This window comes from Humulus lupulus, chromosome 5 (assembly GCF_963169125.1).
Source record: "Humulus lupulus chromosome 5, drHumLupu1.1, whole genome shotgun sequence".
Taxonomy (NCBI): domain Eukaryota; kingdom Viridiplantae; phylum Streptophyta; class Magnoliopsida; order Rosales; family Cannabaceae; genus Humulus; species Humulus lupulus.
The window spans coordinates 16,860,286-16,883,492 of record NC_084797.1 but is presented as its reverse complement, the minus strand read 5'-3'; the positions used below and the strand labels follow the sequence as shown (position 1 = coordinate 16,883,492).

General features: G+C 35.9%; 1 protein-coding gene across 1 annotated transcript; it reads left to right on the top strand.

The window, feature by feature from the left end:
• The first annotated feature begins 1,272 nt into the window (after nt 1–1,272).
• Nucleotides 1,273–3,216, top strand: LOC133834540 (uncharacterized). The gene is made up of 2 exons (XM_062264184.1): nt 1,273–2,211; nt 2,319–3,216. The coding sequence occupies exons 1-2, from the start codon at nt 1,530–1,532 to the stop codon at nt 2,351–2,353; spliced, it is 717 nt and encodes a 238-aa protein (XP_062120168.1). The 5' UTR covers nt 1,273–1,529; the 3' UTR covers nt 2,354–3,216.
• Nucleotides 3,217–23,207: the final 19,991 nt, after the last annotated feature.

The window sequence follows — 23,207 nt, the reverse complement described above, 5'->3', positions numbered from 1 at the left end:
GACATGTCGTTTTCCACCATGCAGTGCCAAAACGACCTGTCGTTTGACGGGTCCAACGACAATTCTAAGGGGAAAACGACATGTCGTTTTCCCCATGGAGATTTAAAAAAAAAAAAAAAAAAATTGAAGAAAATTCCGAAAAAATTACTTTTTTTTTTTATTTATTTTTTGGATTTTATTATTTTCTTGATTTTAATGCTTATTTAGACACTAAATTTCTTTTTTAATTCTTTTGCCAATTTAATTAAAACATATAATCTTGGTTTATTATATATATAGAAATTAATTAAAATGTGCAATTACTTGATTTTGGTGTATTTATTGCATGGTATATTTCTTTTATTCATGCAATATTAAATAATTGTGCTATTTTAAGAATGTAATTACTTTTTGTTTTACAATTAAGTTTGTACAATTATTTTATTAATTCACTAAATCAATAAATGATTTTATTGTCTTATTTAGCATGAATATTTCTACCAAGCATATATATGGAATTTTTGTATTTTATTTTCGTACATATAATTAATTATACTAATTTGTATGATTATTTTGTTCTTATTCATGCAAAATTTATTTTTAGTATAATTATCTTTAATTTTATATGTATACCTTTATAATTTTAAATACATTATATATATATTCCATTATTGTGCTAGATATATTTAGATTATATTCAAAACATTAAGATAGGTTGAATAATATTTAGCACATTAATCTCCATAATTTATTCATAAAATATTCATAAAACATTTAGGGTGAATAAAATTATAAATAATTCATAAACAATTTTGTGGTTGACATAAGAACGCATGAAACTGAGACAAATGCTCAAATCTAGAACGGTTTTTAATGATCTTCGGACGACCACACTAGGAGCACTACTCTCTGTGATTGCCTATTATGTTATAACGAAATTGTTCTTAGGTCTTCCTAGAGCCTAAAACATAATGTCTAGTGAACCATATAATTTTACATAATTAGGGAGTAGCCACAGCATCTTTAATTATATAAAATTATATATTAATTTGAAAGGATCACATAATGGACAAAATTGTGATTGATTATATAAATATAACAATTTTACCCCACAGGGATTCTATTATATTTATATAATCAATTAGGATAATATATTAAACTAATTTTCTTAATTTACCCACAGGAGTTATGATAATTAATTTAATAGTTTTATCATAAAGTTTAATAAAGATAGAAGTATCAAACCTTACTTTATCCCAAATAATTCGTTTGAATAATCTATCATCCTTTACATCCAATTTTATTAAATTAAAAATTTAGCCCACAGGCAATTTTTGTTTAATAAAATTTCAATCTTCAGCATGTTATACATTGGTAAAACATGACTTCATTAAGCCTCAATCTTCTAAATCTAAGTTTGTAATCCTATTCATGCAGCTTCTTCATCATCCTCTAGTTTTGCTGAAATCCTTACCGAAATTCCTGAGCTTAGGGGTGATAATTTCAAAATCTGGAAGGAACGAGTTCTTCTTCATTTAGGCTGCGCCGACATGGACTATGCAATAAGGAAGGACGAACCTGCTGCAATCACTGCGACTAGCACTGCTGCTCAGATCGCACTATATGAGAAATGGGAGCGGTCCAATCGCCTCAGCATCATGTTCATCATGTCCAAGATCCCTCTGGGAATGCGTGGATCGGTGGAGCAACCTGAGAAAGTCAAAGACTTGATCAAACTGATCGATGAGCAGTTCGACACTTCAGACAAACCACTTTACAACAACCTCATCCACCAGTTCTCATCCACAAAACTCACTGGTGTCAAAGGAGTTAGAGAACATATTTCAAAGATGAGGGACATTTCTGCTCAACTGAAGAAACTCGATGTAGTCATTCCCGAAACCTTCCTGGTCCACTACATCCTTAACCATCTTCCACCTCAATATGGGCCTTTCAAAATTTCCTACAACACACATAAGGACAAATGGAGTATCAATGAACTGATAACCATGTGTGCTCAAGAAGAAGCAAGGCTCCTGCAGGAACAAGGTGAAAGTGCTCACATGGCCACCCAAGGCAAGAAACGCAAACCATCCAAGAAGGACAAGGGGAAAAATAAAGTGCCTCCCCAAGGTGATATAAAGAAGGATTCCATCAAATGTTTCTTCTGCAAAAAGAAGGGACATGCGAAAAAGGAATGCGCCAAGTTCAAGAAATGGATGGACGACAATGGTAATCCAATTTCATTCGTATGTTATGAATCTAATATGGCTAATGTTAATATTAACACATGGTGGATTGATTCTGGATCGACAATTCACATTTCAAATTCCTTGCAGGGTTTACAAAACCTAAGGAAGCCAGTGGGAAGTGAGCAAAGCATCTTATCTGGAAACAAGATGGGCTCACATGTGGAGGCTATAGGAACGTGCCATTTAGTTTTAAGTAGCGGTTTTGTTTTAAAGTTAGAAAAGACATTTTATGTACCAAGTTTCTCTAGAAACTTGATTTCCGTTTCAAGACTTGTACCTTTTGGTTTTTCCTTTACATTTTCAGACAAATCTTTTAATTTATATAATAAATCTGAATGTGTTGGAAATGGTATTTTGTCTGATGGTCTTTACTGCCTTAATTTACAAAACAATACCGCTTATAATACTATGCACGTTCACGCTGGCAATAAAAGATGTGTTATGAATGAGAATTCCTCTACATTATGGCACCGGAGATTGGGACATATCTCTATTGATAGAATTAGAAGGTTAGTAAATGATGGGGTACTCAATACCTTAGATTTTACTGATTTTGATACTTGTGTGGATTGCATTAAGGGAAAGCATACCTCCAAGTCTAAGAAAAGTGGTGTCCATAGGAGTTCTGACCTATTAGAAATCATACATACTGATATATGTAGTCCAGACATGGACTCATATGGTCAGAAATACTTCATCTCTTTCATAGATGATTACTCACGCTACATGTATATCTACTTACTTCATAACAAAAGCGAAGCGTTAGATGTCTTTAAGATATTTAAAGCTGAAGTAGAGAAACAATGCAACAAGCAAATTAAGATAGTGAGATCAGATAGAGGTGGAGAATATTATGGTAGATACACTGAAGATGGACAAGCACCTGGTCCTTTTGCAAAGTTTCTTCAAGAAAATGGGATTGTTGCCCAATATACCATGCCCGGTACACCCGAGAAAAATGGTGTTGCAGAAAGGAGAAACCGAACATTGATGGACATGGTGCGAAGTATGCTTAGCAGCAACCCTAAACTTCCTAAATCCTTGTGGACTGAAGCTCTAAAGACATCCGTGTACATATTAAATCGAGTTCCAACCAAGGCAGTCTCCAAAACTCCTTTTGAATTATGGAAAGGTTGGAAACCGAGTTTGCAACATGTACGCATTTGGGGATGCCCATCTGAAGTTAGGGTATACAATCCACAAGAAAAGAAACTGGACCCAAGGACCATAAGTGGATACTTTATTGGTTACGCTGAAAGGTCTAAAGGTTACAAGTTTTATTGTCCATCTCATAGCACTAGGATTGTGGAATCAAGGAATGCAAAATTTCTTGAAAATGCCTTGATTAGTGGGAGTGATCAATCCAAGGACTTAGGTTCTGAGAAAGATCCTTTAGAACCCTCCACCTCAAGAGCAAGATTGATTGTGGTCGATAACACCCCTGCAGTCCAAATGGATGTTGAACCACCACAACCAATTGTTGAAGATCCACAAGTCAATGATGAAGTTCAAATGGATCGAGTTGTTCAAGAGTTGCTTATAATTGTTGAACAACAAGCTGAACCACCCGCTCCTCAAGAGCCTGCTGGTGTAGCCTTAAGAAGATCCACTAGGATAATAAAATCGGCGATACCTAGTGACTACATTGTGTATTTGCAAGAATCTGACTACAATATTGGAGCCGAAAATGATCCAGAAACGTTTTCACAAGCTATGAATAGCAAAGAATCGGAACTGTGGTACAATGCCATGAATGAAGAAATGAATTCTATGAAAAGCAACGGAGTCTGGGATCTTGTTGAGTTGCCTAATGGGGCGAGGGCTATTGGGTGTAAATGGGTCTTCAAAACAAAGAAAGACTCATTAGGCAACATTGAGAGACACAAAGCGAGACTCGTTGCTAAAGGATTCACTCAAAAAGAAGGAATTGACTACACGGAGACCTTTTCTCCGGTATCTAAGAAAGATTCCCTCAGAGTTATCCTGGCATTAGTTGCTCATTTCGATTTAGAGCTACAGCAGATGGATGTGAAAACTGCCTTCCTAAATGGTGACCTAGAGGAGGAGGTATACATGAAACAACCAGAAGGATTCTCCTCTAGTAATGGTGAGCATTTGGTGTGCAAGCTTAAGAAGTCCATCTATGGTTTAAAACAAGCGTCCCGCCAATGGTATTTAAAATTCCATGATGTCATCTCTTCTTTTGGATTTGAAGAGAATGTCATGGATCAATGTATATACCAGAAGGTCAGTGGGAGTAAGATTTGTTTTCTTGTTTTATATGTGGACGATATTCTTCTTGCAACCAATGATAAGGGCATGCTACATGAGGTGAAGCAATTTCTCTCAAAGAACTTTGAGATGAAGGATATGGGTGATGCGTCTTATGTCATTGGCATTAAGATCCATCGAGATAGATTCAAAGGTATCTTAGGTCTATCTCAAGAAACCTACATTAACAAAGTTTTAGAGAGATTTCGGATGAAAGATTGTTCACCAAGTGTTGCTCCTATCGTTAAGGGTGATAAATTAAATTTGAGCCAGTGTCCAAAGAATGATTTTGAAAAGGAAGAAATGAAGAACATCCCATATGCTTCTGCTGTTGGAAGCTTGATGTATGCTCAGGTGTGCACACGACCCGACATTGCCTTTGCTGTCGGAATGCTAGGAAGATTTCAGAGTAACCCGGGATTAGACCACTGGAAAGCTGCAAAGAAAGTTATGAGGTATCTTCAGGGTACTAAGGATTACAAACTCATGTTCAGACGAACCGACAACCTGGAAGTAGTTGGCTACTCAGATTCAGACTTTGCTGGTTGTACTGATTCACGTAAATCAACTTCTGGTTACGTGTTTATGTTTGCCGGTGGAGCTATATCATGGAGGAGTAACAAACAGACCTTGACTGCTACTTCTACTATGGAAGCCGAGTTCGTTTCGTGTTTTGAGGCTACATCGCATGGTGTATGGCTAAAGAGTTTCATTTCAGGCCTTAGAGTTGTAGATTCAATATCTAGGCCATTGAGAATGTTCTGCGACAATTCAGCTGCTGTATTCATGGCTAAGAACAACAAGAGTGGTAGTCGAAGCAAGCACATCGACATCAAGTACTTAGCCGTGAGAGAACGTGTTAAAGAAAATAAAGTGGTCATTCAACACATTAGCACTGAATTGATGATTGCTGATCCTTTGACGAAAGGCTTGCCACCTCATAAATTCAAGGATCATGTAGTGAACATGGGACTTGGTTCCCTTATGTAAATTTATTGTACAAACTGAAGTTATTATCAATGAAACTCTTATTTTTGATATTTTCTCATATTTATGCGCATCTTAATTTTATTTGAGAAAATTTTACTTTCATAGGACCTGAATAAACATAAGGTTTATTCGTTTAAGTACATAGCCACATAAATTACATTGTTATGTAATAAATATATTGTAATACATGGAAGATAATACTCGTCATAAAAAGAGGACCTATCGCCATGATTCATGTGTTTATTATCTAACAGGGATGATCGTCGGGCTTAAGTAATACATTAATTTAAATGCTGACCAAGTGGGAGAATGTTAGAATATTATTTATTTGGTATATAAAATCAACTAATTGATTTAATATATTCAATATTTAATTTATTGACAAAATATTCTAATTAATGGTCAACATTGTTTGTTACCTGATTTGTTGTTACCCGATTTTTCATATCCCAACTGATTGAGGAAATATCTCAATCTGTGGCAGAGACTCTGATGGTAGGTCTCACTCTATAAATATAGAGTACCGGTCCCCAAGCTCGCTACTCATTCTGACTTCCAGTAACTCCATCTAAAAGAGTTAGTGAGAGCTTGGAAGCCCGTGTACTCGTTCTAACTTCTGTTCTTTTTCTTTTGTAGATCTAAAGCTAGATCGAGGTTATCAATAACAATGGCTGGAGGTATACAATATTCGATTCTTTTTTGCATATGTTCATTCATATATTAATTCCGCCTACATGTATATAGAATTGTTCATATGCCCACTTTCATATTAATCTATCAGAACGTGCGTATTCAGACACCCACAATTGGGTTGGGCCGTGCGGCCCATTATCTCCTTACCTATTGATTTGACCACACTTATGTGTCAGGTTTAGGAATTAATCATGAATGTCACAGAGTTGATACGATAGGTAAGAAGGTCACGGGATGACCTTCTTACCTACTCCCAGGTGACTTCTCCTATAAATATGGAGACTCTGGGAGTTGATAGAGGTTGTATTATCTCTTGTAAGAAATATCCTGTAATCATATACCCAGAATAGAGCAATAATATTGACTAGTGGAGTAGAAGGATTTTAACCTTTGAACCACTTAAAAACCGTGTCTTGAGTCACCTTTCTATTTCCTAAGATCATATATCTGTTTCGGTTCATTATTAGCACTAATCCCTTTCTCTTCTTCTCTTAATTACCTGTTGGCGAAGAACCGCGTCAACAGTAAATATATTTATTAATTTTTTATTTAAGATTTTTTTTTAAAAAGAAAAACTAAAAAAATATTTTTAGAAAATATTAACCAAACACATGCTGTTTTTTGAAAACTACAAAAACTATTTTTTGTTCTCATTTCTAAAAACATAATTTTGAAAACAAAAAATAGAAAACAATGCTAAACAGGCCCATCTTTGTGGGATCTTTTCATGTTGACTAATACATTATTATAAGAGTAAAGATATTTTGGTTATTTTAACATTTATTTTATTCCATTTCTATAATTTTTATTCCATTGATGATTTCAAAGTTCAACTAAACAATTGAATATAATTACTTTTACCATTATGATTCCATTCCAATTGCCATTCTATTCCATCCAACCAACCAAACGCAACCTAAGATGAGATAGTTATCATAAGTCTTAGAGTATAAACACTTGTCTGCATTGTTGTGTCTAAACAGATTCGAAATAATGACTTGATTAAACTTTCATGCAATTATTTTGGTACTTTCTTTAAACCATATAATAATTTAACAAGCCTACACACTTTATGTTCATTCCCTTGTAAAATAACTGGTTGTTCCATACAAACCTTCTCATTGTAATCTCCAATGTCGTTTTAATATCCATTTTGTCTTAAACCCATGCTTATTATTTTTCATTACATGTATTCCTTCAAAATCAATAATTGCATTATCATGGATCAATCTTCCAAGCACAATAGCTCTTTGTACATTCGTGATCACCTCAACAAAGTCTATTCACCAAACATTTTGAGATGATTTTATATATCGCATTACAAACACTTATAGGTATGAACACCTCAATTCTTTTGGGCTTGTCAATTTTTAGAATGAGAGCTATCAACGTTTTCATTCAATTGGTCACAATTATATATGAGAATGCATGGTATTTAAAATATAGATTGATGTTGCATGTTTTAGGATCATCAAACAATTATACATGAGAATGTAAGGTTCATTCCAATTTGCCATTTCTACAATAGAAGTGAACACAAAATTTGATTAGTTTAAAGGGAAACCGAATGAAAATAAAGTTTAGTAGCCAGAAATTAATAAAACATAGGTCTAATTATTAGCACCTCAATGGCCTACAAGAATGAACAATTGTACTTTTACATGGGGTGTTGGTGTTGATATGATTGGTTCAAAAGGTCTGGATATCAAATTTAAAAAAATATTGTTAGCCCTCTATTAGGATAAATCCTTATTTTGATTCCCTTCATCTTCCGTAACCACAGTCATTGAGGAAGGAACTTCAGTACAAAAACAGAGAAAGGGAGAAATAAGATCACATTGTCTTAGCCTTCTATTAGGATAAATCATTCCTTTTGGTTTACCATTAATCAAACAAGCAAAGGAAACATATGAGATACACCATCGATCAATTTGAGCCTATCTAATAATATCATAACCCAATTTAATCATCACAACTTTAACAAACTTTCACTCAATACAGTCAATGGCCTTCCACATATCCAATATCAAGGCTTTTTTATAATCCTGTTCCAAAACTTATTATTTTTCATTATATGCATTCCTTCAAAGCCAATACTTGCATTGTCTTGGTTCAATCTTCCATGCCAAACATTTAGAGATGATGTTATATATCGCATTACAAAAAGGCTTATAGGAATCAACTCCTCAACTACTGTTTTGGACTTGCCAATTTTTTGAATGAGAGCTATCAATGTTTCTTTCAATTGGTCAGTTGTGCAATCAGCATCAGTAAGGACTTTTAAGCACGTTCTAATTATCTCTTTTTGCACTTTTTTTTGTTTTTTTTTGTTGGTAAAATAGACCAGGGACATCTTTCATCTTTCATCTTTCAGGACTGTTTGTTTCAAGAGACAAGCACATGGGATTGACTAATTGTGTCAAATCCTATGTTTGAGCCAAAATTAGACTTGGTGAGGGATTGTATATACTTGGTCATTCACTAATTTTGTTCTATAGAATGGGGACTATTTTAACCCAACAAGGAGGTGAGTTAATATAGTTCTTAGCTTTTTTTTTTTTTTTTTCTATAGTATATAATATATCAATATTTTAAATATATTAATTTATGTATATCACAATGTCTTGTAATTTTCTCTTTTTCTATTATTAATTTTGTTTATGGTATATATTAATTGCATTAAATTTTAAATATAATAATTTTTTAATTTCTAAAATAATAAATTTATGTTATCATTTTTTTATCAAATATTATATTATTTTAAAATTTATTATTACTGAAAATTATTTAATTTAATTTTTAAAATACTTAATAAATAAAACATGTGATATTAAATATTTATATAATTTATTTTTAATTATGAGTATTAAATATTATTTGACATTATTTTTTATTATTGAAATAATTTTTCATCTAAAAAAATTACAAATTTATTAAAAATATATTTGACACTTTATTTAGTCTGTTACTACACCAAACATAGTATAATACAAATATAATTTAGTCCAGTACAGGACAATCAACTTCTAATTCATAGTCCAATACAATACAATTCAGTCCCGCATGCCAAATAGACCCATAATAAGACCTCATAGTAACTTTTGGCTTGTTCTTAGAAGTGATTTCTTTAATCAACTCATCAAAAGGTTTGGTAGAAGAAAATAAATAAAAAAAAAATCCCGTTATATATATATTTGTATCTCACACAAAGTTTTGTAAAAAATGCCCAAAATGTTAATTTTTTTTTCTTGCACAAACCTTAGGACAAAAATACTTACTTTTGTCGCTGTATTTTAATCACAAGGCCCTAAGCACTCCCAACTGATAATGTAAAATATAGACAAATTATCCTAAAAAGTTACTCTATCAGCTGCTTCATTATACATAGATATTTACCTCAACAAACTACAGCACATGCTCTCCATCTAGAGATTATTATAGATATGCCTCAAAACATTTTTTATTCTTTTATCACTCATTTTCTCTTCCTCTCTCTCCTTTCTTATGAGTCATCTTTTTATTATTTTATATTCAAAATAAATAAAATTTATTGAAGTAATATAGTATTTAAATTATTCAAAAAAAATATATATATAGAGAAACTGATATATAGTATATGGTGTAATATAAGAATTCGGAGTAAAATACGTAGTAGAATTTTGATGATATATTTTGAAGTATATAAAAAAAAAATTACACAGCACTTAATTTTTTTTTTGAAAAATACGGAATTTTACAAAAATTACAAAAATACGGATAACAATTTGTTACGGTTCTGTAATCGTCTGTTATAATATTCTATTTAGTGTGTAAATGTTGTTTACAAAATTGTAACAGATAGTTACAAATTTGTAAGTTTTCATTACAAATTTGTAAACTTTGGTTACAAAAAAACTGTATTATTATAAATTTGTAAATTTTGTTTACAAAAAAAAATATTCGTATTCACAATTATGCTACTCTGTATTTTTGTAATTTTTGAAAGATTTCATATTTTTAGTATTTTTTTACAATCTTAAGTATTTTTGTAAATTTCCTTAAAAAAATGATATTTATCTTAAAAGAAAAAATTAAGGGGGCATATGCCTCGCCTCGCCTGTGCAAATTTACACATTGTAAAATTATTAGGGATATTTACACAATTCATTACAATATCTTTTTTATTTACTATATTAATACCTTCCAACATATTTTCATATTTATATACATATTCTAACCGATTTTGGATTTTAATTACTATGATTGTATATTTCTTTTTTCTTTTACTGATTTTGTATTATTTATTACTCTCCGTAATATAAGTTTATATATTTATTACTTACCTTTTAAAATTTGGTTGTCTTTTTGTTTTTATTCAATTAAATTACTGAACAACTTTTAAAAAGCTTCTGTCATTTTGTTTCCCCAATAAAGCTTTTTTCCCATTTCAAAATCAAAATCAAAACCCCAAAATTCCTTATCTTTCTCTTCCTTACCATGATCATTTACCCCCAAACCTAGTTTTCTTCTTTTGCCATTTCCTATACCCAGAAAATACTTGTTTTCCCATTTCAAAAATAAAACCCCATATTTCCTTCTATTTCCTTTCCTTATCGTGAACCCTTACTCCCAAACCTATTTTTGATTTCTCATCATCCATTGCCATGGTCTCAACTCGGAGTGCCGGAGACAATCTATCCATTGAGTCGCCGGAGAATGATGGTCCGATCGATGATGAATTTGAAACCGACGAGTCCAATGATGACAGAGATTCCCCACCGAGTGTGAATATGCATGCAACTCTAAAGAAGATGAAAACTAGATCACCCCCCTCTGTTAAACCGAGAATTAACAAGAAGTTGAAAATTGTTGATGAAGCTGTGCTTGTTCAAGACTCTGTTTCTGATTCCGACCCAATCCCCGAATCCCCATTGATAAAGGTTTGTTTTTTTTTTTTTATAGCTTTTTTTTCTGTATATTTTTTTGGGTTCTTGAACAAGTAAATATTTGTTTTCTTTTAGTTAAGATTTTTATCATAATAGAAAGTTATAGTGTTTTAATGTAGGTATTATTTTGGTGTATTTCTAACAGATGGTTTTTATTTATTATTTATTTGCAATTGTTTGTTGTTTCATTTTTTTTCGGAATTTTTATATTTTTGTTTATTTTTTTATTTGTTTGCACTTGTTTATTTTTCTCATTTGTTGGCACTTGTTTATTTTTTCATAATTTAAAAATTTTGTTTATTTTGTTTATTTTAGGTTTTTGATTTAGTTTTATTTTTTGTGTGTTAAATTTTTGTTCATAGCAACCTGTTTTACATCATAATATATTTATTTTTATTTTTTTTGGTTGCTGAAATGTTGTTTTTTCCTGTATGTTAATTTGTATAATTTTTACAGGATTGAGAATTTTTTTTCAGACCCAAGAATAGACTGGGTGGGAGGTTAGTCTACAAATCTCAGTATGATGTAATAAAGATTATTAATGAGACATTGACTAATGCGCAGAAGGAAATTTTTAGATCGTCGTGGAGTTGTATAATCATGGTGCTCGCAAAATTGAAAAAAATTGTGGTTCTGATTCGGAAAATGTCGGAAGAAATAATAGGATCATTGTTGCTTAGAATTTTAAGTTTGTACTTCATTTATAATGTTAAGGTAGAGTTCTGTTTTGTCAGTTTCTTTTAGTATTTTATTTTGAGCACATTAATTTAGTTCAAGTTTCAATGGTATTAAATTTAGTATGTTTTGTTTAATTTTAATTTTTGTTTATTTTATTTGTCATTTATATGTTTATTTTTTTCTCCAGTTTATTTTTTATTCATGTACAAATGAAAATAATTTATTTATTATCAAATGTTATTAAAATCGAATTTCTTTACTTGAACTAAATTGATGTTATTACATTAATTTTGTTCAAGTTTCAATGGTATTAAATCTAGTATGTTTTGTTTAATTTTAATTTGTGTTTATTTTATTTGTCATTTATATGTTTTTTTTTTCTCCAGTTTATTTTTTATTCATGTACAAATGAAAATAACTTATTTATTATCAAATGTTATTAAAATCGAATATCATTTTTATATATATATTTTTGTTTAGTTTATCTTTTATTCATTCACAAATATAAATCATTTTTATATTAACAAATGTTATTGTTATTGTTTATCCCCATACAAGAATGGATCATCATCATTTTCATCTGCAGCCACTATTTGTTCTTCATTGTTTATTATTGATATGGCAAGATTATGTGCTACCCCATTCCAGTGTGGTTCATGTATAAGAAATCCCCCCATGCTAACCTGATTTATCAAAAGAAAAACATTTTTGTTGAATATTTGATAACATTCTCAATTTATATTGGAAAGTGTTGTAATGTTTATTTTTTGGATTTCTTTTGGGTAAATTTTTTTTTTACCTGATTGTCTTGTCTTGAATATTCCCCCACACTTTGTGTGTTTTGTACTTGGGTATTGTCGAAACTTACCAGCAAAGGGTATACTATTTCATCAGAATGTTTCTTATGTAGTTCCATGAAAAACTTTACCGTGTCATCATCATCTATTACCATCGGTGGTAATGATGGATTTGGTTGGAACTTAATTTCTATAGCTATGTTTTTACTTTGTACCTTCATTTTTTTAGTGATCATTGTACTCAATTGAAGAAAAGTACAGTCACTAGGAAGTAAGATCCCAGTTACCTCAAAATCTTTATAAGTACACCGATTTTTCCAAATACCATTGTAGTAAATGTACACAGTTGTTATATTGGTGTGACCTGTTTTCATAAATTAAACAGTAAGTCAAATTTTAGATAATAAACATTTTATTTCTTTACTTATTTCATTTTTTTTTCACACGATTTAAAAAAAAATAAACAAATCTATTTAACGTTCAAATATGTGTTATAATTTTACATATTTATTTTTATACAAATTTTTCTTAATAAATAAATAAATTAGAATATATAACAATAGCAGTTTATAAATGTATATATTTCATTTTTTTTTCTAACTTTCCCTTCATATAAAATAAATCTTTTTTAACATTTACAATAGCATTGTTTTTTTTTCTTTATATGACTTATATATTATGTTCTCATAATTATGTATAATGTTTTCAAAAAATAAACAGTAACATACATGTTAGATAATAACCCTTGAATTTCTGACTTTTATCATTTTTTTTCACCATGTCATAGAAAATAAACAAAAGGTTTTGAGTTACACAGATGTGTTTTAATTTCACACATTATTTAAAAAAAAAAATATCTAAATTAATAATTAAAAGAACATAACACTATTAAGTTATAGTTTTATAAAAGTAAATGTTAGTGTTAATTATTTATTCAAAGAGTCCTTTTAAGTTTTATAATTTTATGTTTAGATTTACAATAGCATTGTTTTTTTCCTTCCTCGTCATAGTTTATTTTCTTTTGTGTTTTGTTTATATCCTTTTTTAAGTTATTCTTATTATTCCTAACAATGGATCATAACATAATTATTTGTTCATGTCCACACCTTACAAAATAAACGTATTAGTTTATTTTTTTGAATTGGTGAAATTGATAATTATATCTATATGCGGACTGTTCCCATTATTACTGAAACTTTTCATTCTTAACCTTATTTGATTATAATAAAAGTACTTAAACATATGTTATGCACATCACAATGTTAAATCAAACATATATATATATATATATACACTTTAAAAGAATATTGACATATAAATCATTCCAAAAGCTTACCTTACCGGAAAAAATGTTGTCTCAAAATAGCAGCTTCAAAAGTGGATATTGCATCTTTTGTATAAGAAGTGTGCTTTAGATCAACACCCATAATTCCTATATGAAATTATAAACATATTTATTTTTCTTTCAACCAACATTTTTTTTTTTCTCTTGAAATTGTGAACAAATGCAAATTTGTGAAGATATATGTCTAAAATTTTTGAAAATGGTGCCTGATAATAGTGATTATGTTTTTCTAATTGTTTGTTGTGTAAGTCCGTCATTATTTGTATATTTATTCATATCATATATTAATTAATAAATATCTTCATTTATATCTGATTTTACAGATTTGTTTTGTGTTTTTTGATGTCTACGTTGCATTTTTTTTGTTTCCTCACATAATAAGAGATTACGTTGAAGATATATGTCCAAATTTTTTGAAAATGGCACCTGATAATAGTGATTACATATTTCCATTTTTGTTCGTGACCCACCAGCCCCATACTATCAAGAATGGAACTGATCATGCCCATCCATTGCTCAGCTCTGAATGGATCTAGGCCTCCCTCAAAGATCGAAGGATAAAACTTCAGGAATCTTCCACAGAGAAATTCCCATCTGTTCTCAACCCTAGGCTGAGCTGAAACTGATGCCACCCCTGGCATAGGAAAGGAATAGGTACTACCCAACAGACTCCGCTATTGCTTCAAATACCTGATCTCTTCTTCCTGCCTCTGCAATCTTAATTGCAAATCTGTAAGCGTCTGCTGAACATTCAAAGATGCAGACGAAGAACTGATACCCTGGCTGTAACTCCCAGCCCCTGTATAACTATCACCAGGCCTCATAATCTGCCTTGAATATAAACCTGCTGATTCAATCTGCAGTCAATAACTTGATCCATTAACCACTATTAGTATATCAAGGGCTTTTCTCATAGGATAAATCTTACCATACCACAGTCATAAACCACTTGCAGTGCTACAATCATGCCCATAGCATACATACATACTCATAATCCTTGCTCCTCCAATACCTAAACCATGCCTCCAACCCCAGCATGCAAATAACACAGTTATATATTCATGGAGCAGGCAATCATATGATCACAGTCATATATACATATATTTACGGAGCATATAATCATATAGTCAAGAGCCAGGATCTATCAGAATCTCATGCTCCCTAATACAATGTGCAGGTAACACATTCACATTTTATTCAAACAGCTATGCACATAGCTACAGAAATATTTACCATTCCTTGAGTGAAGCTATCTTCAGCGATGAGTGTACATGCCCAGCTTGTCTTCAGGAACCATAAACCTTGGCTCGCTCTGATACCAAGTTGTAACGCCCCAAACTCCAGGGACCGTTACGGTGTGCCTTGTAAACAGTGCTAAACTCGCTAATCGAGTCATTTGGCCAAAATCGTGAACTAAGTATGATTAGAGATTTAGGGATTAAAAACCTTGGCTAGGATGTAACGTCTCACTAGAACGTTTAATATATACATTGGGATCCCGAAAATATAATTTCAGAGTTTATTACAGAAAATATTTACAACAGGCCGTTCTAAGCGGCAAAACAGGGTTCAACCTTAGTTCCACTTTAAACCTCGGCCGTGGCGGACGAGCAGCTGCATATGTACACATCATCACCTAAGCACTCCAACTCAAGGATGGTCTAGCTTCCTCTTGCCTTTACCTGCACCACGTAGCACCCGTGAGCCAAAGCCCAGCAAGAAAACACTATAAAGCATGATATAATATCAACAACGATCATAATAACCGTTCAGGACTATCAGTCCAAGAAAATAGGTGACAATAGACAAAAGTCACAGTAATGAGCATAGCTCCCTCTAGCCATGCGACGATAGGGTCACCAGGGCTTAACTGATAAGTGATTCGTTCATAAGTTTGATCAGGACAGGTGCATGGTGAATGGTCACCAACATAACCTTCCTCCCGACTCTAGAGTCGTGCTATGGACAGCGTCCCCTAGCCATGTGACAAACAGTCACCGGGGTCATATACCTTGGCTATAAACATCTGGTCATAGACCAGGCAAGCGCTTATAAGTTCTTCGACTTTAGGGTCGGTCTAGCATTAGTGCCATTGAGCCACTCAATGCATGATTCTCGACTTTAGGGTCGGTCCCTGACTAGTCAGTGCCATACACAAGTAAGTCATGCCACCAATTATATAACACATGTCCAATACTCGTAAACAAGGTGTTCAGCATGCTTACTAAACAAATACTAGTACAATTAGGACCATGCACAACCACAGAGGCACAAGCTCTGAACAATATCATACCCAGTATACAAAGCATGTCCTAATCACATGTTTCTCATGCATCATATGCAATATATCCATCAATCCAACATGCACGAATAACAGCCATGCATGTCACGTTTAATAGTCAACCAACATGCATCAAGAATAGCCATGCATGTCACACATAATAATCAACCGACATGCATCAATAATAACCATGCATGTCATACTCAATAATCAACCAACGTGCATCAATAATAGCCATGCATGTCACATATACACAGGGTGCAGTTTTCTTACCTCAAAGTCGAGCTAGAACGATTAAAAGAACGACCCTTGAGAACGATCAACTTTTAGTCCTTTAGCGGTCACCTAGTCATAACAAATATAGGATACCATCAATAAAAATGATCAACACAAGTTCCTAAACCAATATCTAGCCTCCGGGACATCAATTCCCACTTAACCAAGTAGTAGGATCAACCCCGAGGCCTATGGTAAGCATCCCTAAGCTAAAAACACAATTTTGGTCAAATCTACCCTGATGGGTCGCGGCTCACCACAGCCATGCCGCGGCTCATCTCCCTGACAGAGGCATATTTGCCTCAGAAGCCACCTTAGGCCGTGTTGACGCCGTTTTTCGTCAACAGATAAAAGAAGAGCACAAAAACAATGAATGACGATGGCCAAACGAAACAAACAAATCAAACACACGGTTTTTTACGTGGTTCAGCAGTTAAATCTGCCTAGTCCACGAGTCTCTGTTATTAATCTTAAGATTATCTCTGAAAAATTCTTTAGCATGAATTCTCCAGAGTTTTCTCTCAAGGATCAGAATTTCGGTCCCTTACAATGGTGCATGGCTTCTCTATTTATAGAGAAGGATGCAGAATACTATCCCACATATTTTGGGTAGTTACTCTTTTGTGAATAAAATAAATGGCTTTAAATGCCTATAATCAGATAAAAATGGAAACGTCCCTGAAGACCAGGAAACGCATAACTGACTAAATAATATCCCACGATTCTTGGGGATTTACATTAATAAATGAGGATTACATCTCATGTTTATAATACTTGTAGATGTTCAAGGTGGTTATAGCGTATTTCCAAGGCTTTAGCATCTCAGGTTTCACGTCATTGTGCGAGCCATTGACATCTCCCGAGCTAACATTGCTTTCGAGATAGTACATCGAGCTCAAGATCCCTGCTCCGAAGTTGTTCCTGAAGATGAGGGTGCTCTCAGAGCTACCTTTCGAGATCGAGATCATTTCGAGGTCACAATACTCGAGGTCATGTATCGTACTTTGCCGGCTCGATATACAATCCTGGAGCATACCCCAATCCTTGCGAGACCATTTGTTGTGAATCCAACTTTCGAGGTCACATTTACTATGGCTCGAAATCTGGGTATAACATCTTGCCCCCTCAAAAGTATTTGTTTGAATCCTAAGAGAAGGAAACTTTTGAACTACTTTTTCTGGGAACCGTACCGTCATACACTCTTGAAAATGGTCACGTGTCAGCTGGGTATTGCTTACTTTAGGTACTTGAGTACCTTGGGAACACGCCCACGATCGTCCGTCTGACAACTTTTCGGCGCCTTCTTGTCATTGATCCCCATCCGTTCGATCTAGTGAGGATTTCACTCGACGCTCCTGATTAATTCCATTTTCCCACCTATATATACAAGACCCCCCTCTTCGTCTTCTTCTTCACGTTTGTTCATCGTAAGCAAGAAAAGAAAAACAACCACAGAACCAGAGACTCTCCTAAAAAGCTTCTGTCCCGCGCATGTTTTCTCGATCCAAGAAACAAAGAAATCCTGGTCTGTTCGAGTCAGTGAGTTCTTTCTTGCAACCTCTTCTCCAATCGACAATTTCGCTGCAATCACCATCACTGTGTAAGTATGCCATTTTTGTTTTTTTTTTATACTGTTTTTGCTATGTATGCTAGTTTACGTTCTTAGCATAATAAGATAGGGGGTTTCGTTTCGATAAGCTTTCAAGTTTCCTAGACTTCCCCTGCTGGATTTCGCATCACTGGTTTATATCCAGTTTTAACGTTTGAGCGAAGTTTCAACTTTCTGGGTTTTGAAAATTTTAGGCCATGTTTCTTGTACACTAAGTTTTCGGGTAAAAACCCTTGTCCTTGACAAACGCACGAAACCCAAGAATGCCCTTCCTGGCTAACCGCCACCTTTCTTTCCCTTGAATTTCGGGATTTTCAAAAGATCATCCATGCTCCTTTTCTTTCCTGTGGAACACACGCTCTGACTCTTTAGTAAGGGTCTCAATATTTAATTTTTTGTTCCTAAATCCCCGAGCTCATACCATCGAGCTCGTGATTCTTGCATGCATGGCCCTCACCATTTTTTCTTTCTCGTTAGATGTCACAGAATCTGGAAAGACGGTGGGGGTCATTGCGAGCCATCCCTTACGAGCCTAAATCTCCGATCCCAGAATCGCTGTTCGCCCGGAATCAGCGTCGGATAAAAGAATACGAGCTTGCGCGCGAGCAAGAGGACATTCGAGCCCACTATCGCCGTCAGATAGACGAGGTCATTGAAAAGAAGAGAAGAGTTCTTCGGGAGGCCATCTATCCGGAGCCCAACCCAGGACCTAGGCCAATCCCCCTCGACCCTGCGTTAAAAGTCACGGTTGCATATCATCCGGGGGAACTCCAATTTTCTTTAATGGCAGAGCCTTCGTCTTCGCAGCCTAGGAGGGAGATGTTCGAAGCCGAGTTCTACCAGAGCTCGGTTACCACCATCGACCAAATAACTGACATCTTGGCCCTCCATGGCCTTAGTTCGTTGGACACCCTGAAGTGTCGAGCTCCGGCTAGTCATGAACGGAGCTGTTTCGCCCCTGGGGGCCGCGATGCCAGTGTGAAATACGCGGCCTGGAGCCAGGAACATATAAGGGCGGGAGCTCTGCTGCCCTTGAAGTCCTTTTTCAGAGACTTCATTGATTTCGTTGGGTTGGCTCCATTCCAACTCAACACCAATTCGTACAGGGTGCTGTCTGCCCTGAGGTCCTTGTATCACGAGTTGCAGTGGAAAGGACCCTCACCTCAAGAGATTTTATATCTCTTTTGTTTGAAAAGTAACCCCTCCCGAGCTCGGGGAGGGGATGGTTTTTACTACCTCTCGAGCTATCCTAAAGAGACGAAGATTTTTGAAGATCTTCCAAACCACCCTCCTGACTCCAAAAAGGCTTTTTTCTGGACAGACGGTCTGTCCCCGTCTCGACATCGTTCGTTCAGGCGGATTCGTAGTACTCTTGTTACTTTTTTTTTTTTTTTTGAGCTCGGAATTTTAGCCCTTAAGACCATACTTAGCTGAAATGTGTTTCGCCTTTCAGCTAATTTTCAGCGTCCCTCCCCCTCCAAGACAATGAGGAAACATAGAGAGGCCTTGCTCCGACTTCCTTATGGCAGGAGGTCTCTCTCGTATCTTCTTCAAGAGGACCAGCTCCGAGCCTGTGGGTTGTTGGGAGAAGGCCAGTCAACCTCTGACTGGTCTAACAAAAAATACGAACGTTGGGAGGAGGTGCCACAGCCCACAAGCACCCTTCTTTCGAGGAGAGAAAGGAAGGCATCTCTCCCAGTTCGCTTGAGGAGTCCGCGATCTGGGAATGAAGCCAACGACGAGGCCTCAAGCTCGGACTCAGATGAAGGTAAAACCCTTCCTACTTCGAGAATGTGGTCCCCCACTTTGCTAAAACACAGGCCCAATAGGTTAGTCTCGTGCCCACAGGATAGATACCACTTCTACATATGGAGTTGGGTAGACGACTGTGTCCATAGGTTTGATAGTGGGCTCGAGAAATACGACACTATGTACACCACGGACGAGGTGTGGAATGGGATAGCTGTGCAGTATGGGACCAATGATTATAGGGACCTCTCGAGGTTATCACCAACTTATAGGGAAGGCACTCCCCCCGCCTCTTCTGAAGACGGGGGAATTTCATGGTCCCCAAGCTCGAGCTCGGGGGAAAGTTCCAGTTAGGTTTTTTCTACCATCACTCCATACGTCTGTGATACTGAAGTAACTTGTACACCTCTTTTACTGACTCACTGTGTTGACTTGTGCAGGCGAGATGGACTCCGACCTTGACACCCTTATTGACAATGCGGGTGCCAAGAGGAGCAAACGCCCCAGGGCAGGGTCACTGAAAACTAGCCAGCCAGGGAAAGGCTCCAAGAGATCTAAGAAAACGCCTCTTCCTGCCCCGCCAGCCTCGAGCTCTGCTGCTGCGTCGACTGGCCAGACTAGCGCCCCCACGACGATGCCATCCTCGCAGGCCGTCGTCTCTGTGGTGGCACCGGCCTCGCTGGCTGGTACCCCTGTCGTGGTTGAGTCCCAAACTCCTGTGGTGGGTCAAACGACTTCTGCTTAGCTCGCCAAGAGACCTTCTGCTTCTCGAGCTCAGAAGCTAACCATCTCCACCCATATGGACTCATATGTGGTGGATAACGCTGCCGGACCTCATGGATCTACGCTGATTTCGGATGTCATGTCCCGGATCAGCCAGAGCTACGGCAGTTTCGAAGCTCCCCAGTGGCAGTGCCTAACTGGCACCCGAGACCGCACTGTTCTCTACGAGAAGAGTATCGAGCACACCGCTGCAGTAAGTATTTTTCCATATTTCTTGTGCTTATATCCGTGCTGTCTTGAAGCTAATGGTGGTTTCTTCCTTTTTTCAGGCTCTTGCCTTCACGACCCAGCTCAACTACGAGCTTAATAACGAGATCCATTCGAGCAGGACTCATGCCCAAGAGGCGAAGGACCTCCACCTTAGAGCGAACGATGATCTGAAGGCGGCGAATGCTAAGCTCGAGGCAGTGGTTAAGGAGCGTGAGGATATGGCCAAGGAGCTCGGAAAGCTGAAAATTGAACTCGAGGAGCAAAAGAAAGATAATACCCAGCTTCGGGAGACCAATAAGAAGCTCGAGGAGGACAAGACCACCACCTTCGACCTTATAGAGGATGTCAAAGCTCGCCTTACTGCCGAGTACAAAGAAAAGAAGGAAAAGGCGGTCGACTCAGCCATGTACCGGATGTGGGCTTATAACGAAGAGCTGGATACCAGCTTCTTGGGTCCCCATGAGGCGCCGCTTCTTGAACGATGGAATGCTCGGCTCGAGAAGGAAGAGGCTGAACGGCTTGAGAAGGAGAAGGCTGAGCAGCTTGAGAAGGAAAAGGCTGCTCCGGGCACCGTTTCGGAGGAAGCTCAGGAGGATAGTCATGCTATTCGTCCTGAAGGGTCCGGTGCCACTGATGCTGAGAAGGCCAAGGAGACTCCTCTTCCTTGAATCTGGCCTCGGGGAGATCAGTTATCGGGGCTGCGTCCCCTCATTTCTGTAATTATTTTAATTTATGCCCACGGGGCTGATACAATTTCCTTTACTATTCTTTTATATGCTTTACATTTCTTGGCTCGAAATATTTTGCACATTTTTATATTGATGAACCGGTTATGTTTATTTATTCATACAAACATAGTTTGGATTTAGGCTCGAAATTCGATGCATTCATGCATAGTTTATTCGAATTATCCGCTTCCGACCTCGTTACTTATCAAGGTCGGATATTACTTTAACCATGAACTCAAGAGTACTTATATGGTGTGTAATATGAATGATCTGGTTATATCTTTTTTTTTTGTTTAGTCACTTTTCCTCATCCTCAGTTTTTGTTCCGAGGTTAAGAGTTCGAAACTATTTTTCTTTAAGATATTCCAGCCTCGATCTCGACTTATCTCGAAATAGGTTTAGGTTCCTACTTATCATCGATTAATTTTTGGCTGGTTTGTTCCAGACTTGTTAAGTTTGCACATCTGGTTAACTCCAAACGTTTTAGGTTTTTGGTAGTTCGGTTATGTCCGAACTATCTAAGCTCGCGTACTTGGTTATCTCCAAATACTTTTATCTTTTTGATAAGTCGGTTATGTCCGAACTATCTAAGATCGCGTACTTGGTTACATCCAAATACTTTATGTTTTTGATAACTCGGTTAAGTCCGAACTACCTAAGATTGCGTACTTGGTCATATCCAAATACTTTATGTTTTTTTTTAATTTTTTAAGCTGGTGGTATGTATACCAATGATGCCCCCTTAATATCCTATGAGTGTGACCATAGGTTATTAAATTAAGAGAGATTGCAAAAATAAAAAGAAATTACATATGGAACAAAATAGACCTTTTATTTGATGAAATTTAAAAACAAACAAACAAACTAGTACAGATTGAAAGTCATGGTTACAGGCAACACTTTTCCTACACTATTGATAGTAAGGTCTAAGGTGTTCGCCATTCCATGCTCGTGGTATCAGGCTCCCATCTAATCTCGCAAGTTTGTATACGCCAGGTCAAATGACTGACTCTATCTGGTATGGTCCTTCCCAGTTTGGCCCGAGCACTCCAGCTGCTGGATCTCGGGTTGCTAAGAATACGCGTCTCAAAATCAGGTCTCCCACTCTGAACTTTCGATCTCGAACCCTCTTATTGAAATATCTTGTGGTTCGTTGCTGGTAAGCAGCATTTCTCAGCTGAGCCTCTTCTCTTTTTTCTTCGATCAAGTCTAGGGTTTCTTCGAGCTGAGTATGATTGGAACTTTGATCGTAAATCTGAGTTCGGATCGTCGGAATTTCGACCTCGATGGGCAACATCGCCTCGCAGCCGTACGCTAGAGAGAACAGAGTATGTCCTGTTGATGTCCGAGCTGTAGTCCTATATCCCCAAAGGACTTGAGGCAACTCCTCGGGCCATCGTCCCTTTGCCTCTTCTAACTTTTTCTTTAGAGAGCTCTTGAGAGTTTTGTTAACGGCTTCGACCTGACCATTCGCTTGAGGGTGAGCCACTGATGAAAAACTCTTTATTATACCGTTCTTGTCACAAAAGTTGGTGAATAAGTCGCAATCGAACTGGGTTCCGTTATCAGATACAATCTTTCTTGGTACTCCATATCGGCATACGATGTTCTTTACCACGAAATCAAGGATCTTTTTCGAAG